The 12234-nt window shown below is 40.8% G+C and overlaps 1 protein-coding gene across 4 annotated transcripts in view; it reads left to right on the forward strand.

Annotated features, from left to right (window-relative positions):
• The window catches only part of LOC119647708 (cyclin-dependent kinase 14), a 224931-nt gene that overhangs the window by 15109 nt on the left and 197588 nt on the right, over positions 1-12234 (forward strand). For 3 of the 4 annotated variants that reach the window (XM_038048795.1, XM_038048798.1, XM_038048797.1), the window contains exon 2: positions 4874-4951. In XM_038048795.1, coding sequence (XP_037904723.1) covers positions 4874-4951 — 78 coding nt within the window. Of the gene's footprint in view, positions 1-4763; positions 4785-4873; positions 4952-12234 lie in introns of those variants that run through there. The other variant, XM_038048799.1, reaches the window with a different exon arrangement.

Here is a 12234-nt window from a genome sequence, read left to right on the forward strand (position 1 = left end):
AGCTGTGTGAAGGATAATTCCTATGCTTCAGGGCTCTGCTCTCCATAATTCCTAACCAGATTACTACTTTGCCTCCGTTTTATCTTAATTGATGTTTGGCATTGGCGGAGATTTCAAAGTTGACGAACTTCTTCTGAACGGGTCCTTTTCCTGGTCCTGGAGTACCTCCTGCTGCTCGGTCAGTGTTGTTGCTGTTTTTGTCGTCCAGCGATCTGCTTTCAATTCATCCTTCTTCGATTTTGTTACTGGTGTTCTTGGTAGAGTGGTACTTCGCTTGAACACTTCCTTTTTTAAATCTAAAACACTTGTAGCATTAGATGTCACGGTGGCCAATTTGTCCACCACCAAGGCACTGCGGTCGAGGGATATCGACGACCGGGAGCCCGCTTGCTCACTCCCAAAAGCCGCGGGTAGTGGGGTTCTGAGCCCCTGCACCGTAAGTTTCCTCCTTCTCACGTCTTTCATAGTGGTTTTATGTTCTGGTTGTCCTTCCCATAGCCATTTTGGTCCGCGCAGCAGAGATGTGAAGCCCATAGTGTTTTACGTAGGCACCTGTCGTGAGACTTAATCCTACGGTCCTCTTAAGACACGGATTGATTTTCTGACCACAACCAAAGCCCTACTGCAACAACGATACCAGTCTATACCAAGTGCGTGGTTTAGCGTTCATACTGGTGTAGGCAAGACACATCTAAATCTTTACCGGACTAAGGAGTGCGGCACCCGTGTTGAAACGCAACACCACGCCGAAGCCCGAAGTTCTCTTCTCGCTTGAGCACAACCACAACCCCGATGAAACTCCCAATAGGGGGCCAACCGGAAACAACCGAGCTATACTCACATACAACGGGAGTTCATCCGAAGTATGAGAGTTCAGGGGCTATCCCGGTTCCCATGGTACCAGTATACCGCTGGTAAGGTTTCGTGACCAATTTGCCACTTCACATGAGTCCCCGTGCGGACTCGGGTCTGATCGCCCTGATTAGGTCTTTGGAGCATTCGCCTACAGAATCATACTATCACCACGAAATTTTGCAGTTATGTAGACTATAATATAGAAAATTATCTTACCAAGTGGTGGAAATCGCACTATTACTAACAAAGTCATACTACGTTAAAGTTGTTGCTTCTTTGCAAATTCAAGACTATGAATGTCAATATCACCCGAAAGTGGATACTCTCACATAATATATGCATATATTACGTGCTACGTACAAAAAATACACAAAACCTTTCGTACCTGAAGCGTCCAGCTTCCGGTTTCCCGATTTGTTTCACTCGTACAGAGCTAAAAATTCAAGGTATTTCCTGAAATGTTTCCAAAGTCCACTTTTGCACTTCTAGAATGAACTTGAGGGGGTAATATGAGTAAATTTCTAGAATCTAGTAATATACAATTATTAACTTTATTTGAACAGATATCAAAATGCGATGTATTTTGAGGTCTAGATTTTATAGTTCGATGGACAAATACCATATGTCTATATTTTACGCTTCATTAAGTGGTAATGGGCGGTGTCTGCTTGTTTAGGATGAGCATAATACATAATTATGTATTATTATTGTATTATTAAAGGCATGGAGTTTGGAGAGACAGACATATGTATGTATATATTCGCATATGCTGAGGAAGCTTTGGGGTAGGGCCTAATTCGGATAGATTTATTTGTACATTAAACCAGCGGTATTCAATATACGTACTGTATATGTATGCTTTTGTGTACGAAGTAAATCGGAAGTATGTGTACGATCAATTTATATACGTGGATAAGCATAGTCAGGGCCGTAGAGAGAAAATCCGGGTCGGGGTAGAAATTATGCGGAAAACGTTGCCCGAGGTGAAAATTATCCCCGTCATGGGTGAAAGTTATGCAAGTCCTCCTATTTGCCTTAGTTTTCATTGAAATTTCTGCTTCGGGCCCACGAGAAAAACCCGGGGCGAAGGAGAACCTCCTCCTTTCCACCCCTCTCGTCAGGCATAAGTATAGTATTCGGTAATAGGTAATGCTTGCTTAAGGTAAGCATAATATATGCGTATGTAATATGTACGTACATGTATCTTGTATATTGAATATACGAATGGATAAATGTGCGTAGAAAGTTTCTCACATAATAGCGTTTGTGGTTGACTCCTATCAATACAGTGATTTCCAGGTCAAATTATTTGTGTAAGTGGCTTTTTGAAAAGTAGAGGGCAATTGAATTTTTAACTATGTACACACGGAACTGTCATGCATTCATCATTCCTCACATATGGAAACAGATAACCTTTTATACCTGACGCGTCCAGTGTCCGCTTTCCCGACTTGTGTGATTGTGTCGATAATCTGTTTATTTTAAATAGGTAGCAAATGCCGCACACTTTTCCGTAGCATTTTTCGCTCAGGCGTTATCCTCTAGTTTTATAGGGGATTCACGTTGTTGGCCAGAAAAGTTTGGTGTGTAAGCGGCAGTTAGGCCGTGCTACTGGTCCATATGGGTATTCCCAGTTTTTGATAGTAGCAGTAGCCGATACTACCGATGCTCCAATTACTGGGTCCGATCTCAGAATGGGAATTGAAACCTCTTTTAATAAGGCATCCAAAATTCCATGTGCCTCTATTTCTGAATGTATATATTTATGCGCTGAAAATTATGCTCATAACACCGGTAGCAACCAGGCATACAGTGAAGACTTCTTCTACAACCCTTGTTCCATTATGGGGGTCATCCCGTGTGTCGGATCCGCGGAATTGAATTTTTTTGGGATCAATTGTATCTAGATATAGTGATTTTTTGATATTCGGAGTCGTTCGGAAATTATAGTGTTAAACACGTAATAAGTCATATGCCAGATTTATGTCGATTGTCGTAATAAAGCGCGTATTATCGGTCTGAATGACGTTCGATGACTTCGCTAAAAGGACAAGAATGGAAGCCAAGGCTATACATGTGATTCTTTCAGAAACCTAAGGTTTATGGACTTGGTAGAGCAGATTAATGATCAATAAAGGTTTTATGGGTAAAAATCACATTCTGCTTTTTAAATGCGTTTTTCTCGAAACTGGATATCTGCTGCCACCATGGCCCAAAATCTATCCAACGAAATTCTTTGGAATTTTCAGCATTTATTCACAACATATTTCTACGGTCCGCAAACTAAACTAATTGCGATTCTTTCAGTAGTTTTTTTATTCATTAAAAAAGCCTTAAAAACACCAAAATTCACAAAAAAAAGTTTAACAAGGCACCAAAAATTTAGCTTTTAAAATTTTTTAATAATGCTAGTTTGCGGATTGTAGTTAAGTCTGCTCGTTAAAATGCCGTTTACTTTTTTCTCTGGTGTGACAGCAGAAAAATACCTTTTTTTAGAGATGGGTGTATAAATTGCTCTGTATTTCAATAATGAACCATGTTATCGGGCTGAAATGATTACGCATGCTCAAGATATTAATAAATATATGGTGGAAAATTCGTATTTGCATCTTTATCCAGTTCTTCACAAAAAATTTCTAAATAAAGCGAAAAAAACGGCCTTCAGACGAGATGACCCACTTAAGAAGCGGTCGGCTAGTCGTTTACAGTGAAGACGATCATGGTTATTTGTAGGTCACATTTGTCGTTTTTGAGGGTTGCCTAATGCTTAAATTCGCAAAGGGCAATCGGGTATCGGCGCTGCGGTGATGCGTCGATTAGAAAGGCCGCCTGCACCAAATGCCAATTCATCTAGGTTGCGTTGATTACCTAATTGATTTCAGGGAGCAGTCGAAACACCGCTCCGGTAGTAGTCAATCTTGACAATGTGGGATCCTTCAATGGGGAGGCGTTATTTCAGAGCCAGGTGTTATGGTTGATAAAATGTCTATCGGTCTTTATGGTCTTTCCAAATGTACAAGCCTTGACTCGGTACTAAGTATCCTCAAAGGTTGTAATGGTTTGGAGTCACCCCCCCCCCCCCCCATATTGCAAACATCTGCATTCTAGTTTTACCTACAGATGTTTACTCTTATCGCATGTTTGGTATTTAATTCCAAGTGCATTTACCGTATTATTTTTATACCATGCCAGACGGCTAAGTACATATCGTATATCAGGTTTACTACGGATGTTAGGTTTAATATCATCTTGGTTAAGATTTGATGGCATTGGATTTATATGGGAATGAATTAATTTGTGGACTTGTATGCGGGTTTTGAGAGAGAGATCGGTCCTTCTGGAAATAAATATGAACAAACAGTTTTAAGCTTCTAAAAATTCCATGACTTAATTATAGTGGAGGCCAGTTTATTATAGATATTTTACAGAAAAGTATTATGTTAGGTAAAAGGGTTCGCGAAACAGAAAGCGGACTGTCCGCTCGAACTATTCGTGCCGCAGTCCGTCGCGGACAGATGATGTCAAACATCACGTGGACTGTTTACAGCGCACTAGTTTTATGCAAAAAGTGATTGAATGTATACTGCTGCGAATTTTGTTTCCAAGATGATATCCGATGAAGAAAGAAGAAGAACTTCTACTTTTTTTCGCAGCGGACAAGATTGATCCGCCGCGGTAAACCGCTTGCTGTTTGACTAGGATGATGCAATATTTCATAATAAAGAGTTCGCGACGGCCAGTCTGCTTTCTGTTTGGCGAGCTGTTTAATGCATTTTGATTAGCTTATTTTAATAGTAGGCACGCCGAAATGGAATTGATTTAAAAAAAAAAAATGGGAAATCTTTCCGGCCAAATAATTCAATTGGAAGCAGAAAGGCTATAATCAAGATTTGCTTTCTTTGTATAATATTTTTAGTCTAGCAAATCGTGTAAGTGGAAAATGTTGATCAACTATATTTAGAAATCATGCAGTTGTTTGATATTTCAAAATATAAAATGATTTTTTTTTACATTTCAGGTGTAACAATGCGGGAGAAAAAAGGAGGTGCCCTTCAAAAACTAAAAAAAAGACTATCACACAGCTTCGGCCGTTTGAGTAAGATTATTTTACTTTTATTTCAGTTTCGCTTTTCTGTGTAAACATATAATTATTTCCTTTTTCCCTCAACTCTTTGCGTTGTGTGAGAGCAGTGTGTATAGTTCTTATACTCAAATATGATTAAGTTGTGAGATTGCAGCTAGCGTATAATTCATTTGTAGATTGTCAAAAGGGGCACATTTTACTCGACGGCCCATTTTCAGAAACTGCCAACCGAAAAATCTGAAAAAAAATTGGTGTGGCCTCTACAAAGGTGCATTTACATATGACATTTATATCAGACAGAAACTCTGATTAATATAAACGGTGAAGAATTTGTGTCAGATATATTTGTCACAATTGCCAGCTATTTGTGTTGGCACTTCGGAACAAGTAAATGTAATACCGGTTAGTTGGAAAACTCAAAGCCGTCTGACACTTATCCCGAAAGTTGGATGTTTTTCTACTTGTCAAGGCAGCGAAATGAGTGTAAATATGGGTCAGAAAAAAAGTAGTTTAAAGCCAAGAACGAAGAAGTATATGTATCACGGTAAATCGGAAATGTGGGATTTAACAGCTAACAACTGTAAAAATAGACACAAGAAACAAAATCTGTTAAAAGAAATGGCGGATGAATTGGTTGAGGCGTCTGTGGCGGAGCGAGCAAGTTGAGTGTCGGACGCACGCAAGTGAGAATCGTGGTGGCCATGACTTCGGAAAACAATTTTTGACAGTGAAAATTGTTTTCGGTGTCAAGTTCAGTTCGAGCGGAGAAGCGAGAAGAAGGACTCCTCTCAACTAATTGCTAAATTTAAATATCATAAATTAAGTACTAAATGTCAATTGTATCTGAAGAAAAATAGAGTTAAAGTGTCTGATCACAGTTGGTGACCCCGTAAAAATTAAAAATAAATTCCGTGAAAATACAAAAGGCGATCAAAGTGAGCACAGCAAAAGGGGCGTTCAGTGTAATCCGAGGAGCGTCCGTTTCACCATCAACTATAGTTCCAGCAGTAACTTTATCAATATAATGATAAAAAAATGACTAAAAAACTAAAACAAAATATTTCTTTGCGATCGCATTCATATGAACTCACTTCGTTGTGGTATTGACGAATTGATATGTGATGATGACGTCATACACGTTGTAGAATGAATGTTGGAAATTTCCGAAAAATGAAGCAGTTGGGTGTTGACAAAGTCGGTACAGAGCTGCTGCAGTCTGTGACTGCCGAGGCTTCCGAAGGGCACACAGGCCATTCATGTGCGTATTCAGGGTCTCTGGATACGTTAGCCGCTACTGTGTGATTGTATGGTTCCTGGAGCCTGTCCAGGCGTTTGAGACCACCAAGCAACAGCTGTTGGATCCTAAACTTCTATCATTCCCTCAGCAAGATACACCTCTAGCCGTATTCGTTGATGGCTCAGATATTGCCGCAGGTGCTGGTCTTCACCAAAAAAGGGAATCAAATCTAGCAGCTTATTCTCCAAATACCTCAATCCGAATCAACGGAACTACAGCACCTATGATTGTTAGTTACTCGCTGCATACCTCACAATTAAATACTTCCGGTATTCTCAATACCGTTCACATTGTTCACGGACCATAAGCTACTCACTTTCACCTTAAAACAAATGCCCGAAAAAGGGTCCCCCCGCCAACTTTGGCGCTTGTGCTTTACAAGCCAGTTCATTTCCGACATTCAACACGTGTCTGGAGAAGATAACACGTGTTGAGAACAAGATCCGCGCCACCGTCGATTTTTCGCCAATCGTCGAGGCGCAGGACGACGCAGTTCTTCAGAACTTGAGCTTCCTATCTTCGCTTCAACACCTAGTATATACTGCGTGACCTCCGACAAGGGACCAAGGTCATATATTCTGACCGATTTTCGAAAGGAAGTATTTCACGCCGTTTACGATGTGGCTCACCCAGGCATTCGGACATCGAATCGGTTAGTCACCGCAAAGTACTTCTGGCCGTCAATGAACAAGGATATTCATTCCTTCGGTCCACCGAGCATTTCCACACAATCCACCTCGACATCATTAGCCCTTTGGGAGGTATTGCGTCACAATCAAGGATAGGTTGACGCGGTGGACTGAGGCGATACCTCTGAAAGACATTACTGCACAATCTTGTGCAGAGGCCCTCTGTCGAGAATAGATTCCTTGCTTTGGTGTGCCGGCATTTATAATCACCGACCAGGGAATAGATTTTGAGTACTCTCTTTTCTCAGGGCTGGGCAAACTCTTTGGCTTTAAAGGTCACGGGACAACCGCGTACCGCCCGCAGTCCAATGGGACGCTCAAAGGGTGGCACAGGAGCTAAATGCCGCTATAATGGACCAAGGCGACCTTTTTTGGCCGCAGGTTCTGCCTCCGGGTAGCCAGTCGAAAAGAATTTACTGGAAGTCCCGCGGAGCTGGTGTACGGGGAGAACATGATACTCCACATCAACCCTGTTCTCGACATCAGCTCGGGACTCGACGCTACGGGCCTGTTGCGTCTGCTCAAGGACGCAATGCCAAAGCTGAAGCCGCCACCAACCACGCGAAACCCGTGGCTGAAGTGCCCAGGGATCTCGAATCCTGTACGCATGTCCTACGGAGTCTGCTCCAAAGCCGTTGCAACCCCTTCAAAGTTCTCCAACGTAGCCGACGCGTTAGCGTTAAGTCGGGGGCACAGTCATACGCGTCTCTTTGGCTCGACTAAAGGAGCGAGGAGCGCGTGACGGGTCCGTTTTGACTTGCGGCAACCGAGTTGAGGGAGCCGCGCATCGGGTTCCTCGCAGAAATCCCCTTTGATTTTAGCTGGGATAGAGTGTTGTGCCGGAGCGAGCAACTTGCGTGTCGAACGCACGCCAATGCGAATCGCGGTGGACATGACATCGAAAAACAATTTTTGACAGGGAAAATTGTTTTTACAGTTTGCCTATAAAAAAACTTTCGTAAGTATCAGGCTTTGCATGCTTAACCAGTTTCAATACTTTTCCCTGGTCTATTGTTTCCTTCTATTATATGCTTCACTACGGATGATTTGATAGGTTGGCTATTATGACGTTTGGCTGATTCTACCTCCCTTAAATGTTGCTTAACTCGGCCCTGGCGTCGGCAAAACCTATTTACCATATCAACCACCAAATATTTACATATATTTAAAAGCGAAAAATAAATAAATTTGTAAATAAATATACAAAATTTTTTCAGTATGGTAACGCTTTGCATTAAAGTTATTTAAAAGACAACAAAGTAGCATGCAAAAACATACATGAAATTTATACGTACATACTATATAACAATGCTTTAAAATTAATGATCTGCAGTATCAATGATCAGTATCAATCAAATCTTCGATTCTCAGACCGTCATCCAATTTAGAAAAAGCTAAAGCCGATCTGAAATGTGAATCAAACCACAACATTATATAATTTACTAGAAATATCTTGATTGCAAAACTTCTTCCTGCTTTAATTTCTAATACCGGCATTTAATAATATTTAATATCGATATTTATCCCCAATTTCTTCCTTATTAACAAACGAACGCGATCCAAAAGACTTCGATAAGAAATCTACAATCTAGTAAAAATGAATATTTTCACCTTCCATTGATTCGATAAAGATTGCATTGTCAATTCGAAAAGTACTCAATACTACTTTTAATTTTAAATCACATGCGCTTGCAAATGTACAACGTGTATAATACTCTACTATTCAATATTACTCTTCAATACACTACAAATCACATACAACCGCAAATCAAATTAGAAATTTCAGCATTCATTCCTTGTTTATTTGCTCATCCTGCACTTCCACAATCATTGCCGACATTTGGATCAGTTCCACTTGTCAGCGAAACCCAAGCCGAGGAGGCAATAAAACGAATGAAATCGCGGAAAGCCAGAGGACCTGACGACATCGCATCTGAGCTCTGGAAAGCGAAGAGCTGGGATCCAACACTGGCTCAGTGAATTCTTTAATCGGATTATCTGACTGGCAAGAAAGTACCACTGTTCCAATATGGAAAAAGAAAGATAGCCCAGCAGAATATTCAAATTACCGTCCGATCCGATTACTTCCCGATACCGTGAAGATTTTAGAACGCATTCTTGACAACCGTATTCGCGAAATCGTTGAAATAACCGTGAATCAAGCCGGATTTGTCAAAAACTGCGGAACTACTGACGCAATACACGCTGTGCGGTTACTCATGGAGAAACACCGTGAGAAGCATCGCCCTCTTTACATTGCCTTTCTGGATGTAGAGAAAGCGTTTGACCGTGTACCACACGAACTCATCTGGTATGCTTTACGACAACACTTAGTGGCAGAAGAACTCGTGCGTTGGGTTCAATTGCTCTACCACGATCCAAAAAGTAAAGTTCGAAGTAAGGCGGGTGTATCAAAACCGCTTCGTGTCTCTGTTAGTGTTCATCAAGGAAGCGCCCTCTCACCACTCCTCTTTGTTCTTGTTATGGACACCGTCACACGGGATATCCAATGTCCAGCGCCCTACACACTGCTTTATGCAGATGATGTTTTCCTAGCATCTGATAGCAAAAATGATCTCGAGTAACTTCTTCAAAAATGGAATGATCGCCTTATGCAACACGGTCTCAGGTTGAATTTAAACAAAACTGAGTTTTTGACGACCGATCCCCATGAAACAGGCACAATCACTGTCAGCGGCAGCGATCTGCCCAGAACTGAGCGATTTAAATACCTCGGGTCAACGCTATCAGCCAATGGAGAGCTGCGTTATGAAATTGCTTCACGCATGAACGCAACCTGGATGAAGTGGCATCTCACAACTGTTGTTCTTTGTGATCGACGTATCAATGAACGTCTCAAATCGAAAATTTACCGCAATGTTGTCCGTCCCGTCGCTCTCTATGGTTCTGAGTGTTGGCCAACTATAAAAGACAATGAACGGTGTCTTGCGGTAATGGAAACGAAGATGTTACGTTGGACTAGTGGCGTCACACGTTTTGATCACATCCGAAATGAGGATATCCGCGATCGTTATGGGATCGCACCGATCGTGGAAAGGTTGCGACAGAGGCATCTTCGATGGTATGGTCACGCAATTCGTGCTAACGAGAATTCATTTGCCAAGATTGGTCTGACCATCGAAGTCGATGGTAAACGACCAAAAAGCAGACCTAAACAACGGTGGCTTGATACGCTGGATGGGTATTTAAAAGCCTCGAAATTGCACCCAGATCAGGCGTTCGATAGAGCCAAATGGCGAAATCGATCACGACGAGCGGACTCCGCTTGTGAATCGGACAAAGGCTGAAGAAAAAGAAGATTCATTGTTTATTTCAATCGGAATCAAATTGGAAATTTAGGCATTCGGTCGGAACAATACACCGCACGGCTCATCAGCAACCAATTCTGCTGCTGCTGATGAAAACACCTATACAAGAATGTACTTTATCCTATTGGTTCCATACAGTTTATAAATTCGTTTTTTCAATGGACCGTCATACAGGCAGATTTTAAAAAGCCAAGGAACATGTATCGTGAATCGGACACTTTCTGTTGCTGTTCTGCTTTTGCTCTGTCAAACTGCTGTTCAATATTTTGAGCAGTATTATGCTTCCCTTGCTTCTAATGACGCCACTCCAAAGGGGAAGCAAATTTTTTTTACAAAATATGATCTCTGAAAGTGAGACAGGTCTCGTTCTCAGAACTCATCCATCCGAAAAATCCGAAAAAATCACTGTAATGCATCAAAATACACCCCATTTCGATATCTGCTCAAAAAAAGTTAATATTGCATATTACTATAATATATTTTAGAAATTTACCCGCAAGTTCACGCTAGAAGTATGAAATTTGAAATTTGTGGAGTTTTAAGGCCATCCAGCTATAACTAGCAATGTTATAGAAGGTCAAAGTTTTGTATTTCACATGAAGTCATTGCATTCCAATGGTTCCGAACCCGCCATCTGCTAATGGCTGGCCGCACTGATTTGAGAAGCAACTACTTCGTCATTCAGTAGATGGCGCACTGAGGACTCCTCAAAAACTAGTTGTATTAGCTAGAACCAGTCTAGGTGCAAACCTGGCCCATTCGGGCAGTATAGTTTATATCCTTTTCGGGTTTTGAATTAAGGGGGCCATCCCCTGTGTCGGATTTGCGGATTTTTTTTGGTATCAGTTGTATCTAGATATAGTGTAGAATATATGGGTAAAGTGATTTTTTGATATTCGGAGTCGTTTGGAAATTATAGTCTTAAACACGTGATAAGTCACATGCCAGATTTATTTATTTGTCGGTCTAAATGACGTTCGAATGACTTCGCTAAAATGACTAGAATTGAAGACAAGGCTTGTACATGTGTTTCTTCAAGAAACCTAATTTTTATGGATTAGGTACAGCAGATTAATGGTCAGTTAAAATTCGTTTTTCTCGGAACTGCATGTTGAAAAACTTATTCAGAACATATTTCTACGGTGCGCAAACTAGGATAATTTCGATTCATTCAGTAGTTTTTTTTATTCATTGAAGAAGCCGTGAAAAAAATACCAATGTTCACAAAAGAAAAGTTTAACAAGGCACCAAAAATGTAGCTTTTTAATAATCCTAGTTTGCGGATGTAGTTAAGTCTGTGCGTTTATTAAGGTTTTGTGTGAAACAAAACCTTATTAGAATCGATTCGATGTCTGTCTGTCCGTCTGTCTGTCTGTCTGTCTGTCTGTCGCAGCCGATTTATTCGGAAACGGCTGGACCGATTGTCACGAAAATTGGTAAGAGTATGTGATCTGCTGTTCCCTTTACATGCAGCAACTGGCGCCATTTTGTGTTAAGTTTAAGGGGGGCTCCCCATACATGTGAAAGGAGGCTGCAAAATTTTTTTTTACAGAATGTAGTCATGTGGGGTATCAAATTAAAGGTCTCAATTAGTACTTTCTGAAACTGATTCAATATTTGAAATTGGGTGAAACATAGGGGAGTGAGGGCTCAAAATATGACCATCAAAAAGTGTAACAGGTCTCGTTCTCAGAAACTATCCAACCGGAAAATATGAAAAAATCACAGTAATGCATCTCTACTAAATCTAGGCCTCAAAATATATCGGGTTCCGATATCTACACAAATAAAGTTAATAATAGTATATTTCTACATTTTAGAAATTTACCCGGCACCCCCCTTATGTTCATCCCAGAAGTACAAAAATTAGCATAGGTGTAATGAAGAGCTGCACAATTCGGTCAAGTTTGAAGAAAATCCAGCTATTATTAACAAAGTTATAGGGGGTAAAACTTTACAATTTTTTGTGAATTTCGTGCA

Source organism: Hermetia illucens, chromosome 2 (genome assembly GCF_905115235.1).
Source record: "Hermetia illucens chromosome 2, iHerIll2.2.curated.20191125, whole genome shotgun sequence".
Taxonomy (NCBI): domain Eukaryota; kingdom Metazoa; phylum Arthropoda; class Insecta; order Diptera; family Stratiomyidae; genus Hermetia; species Hermetia illucens.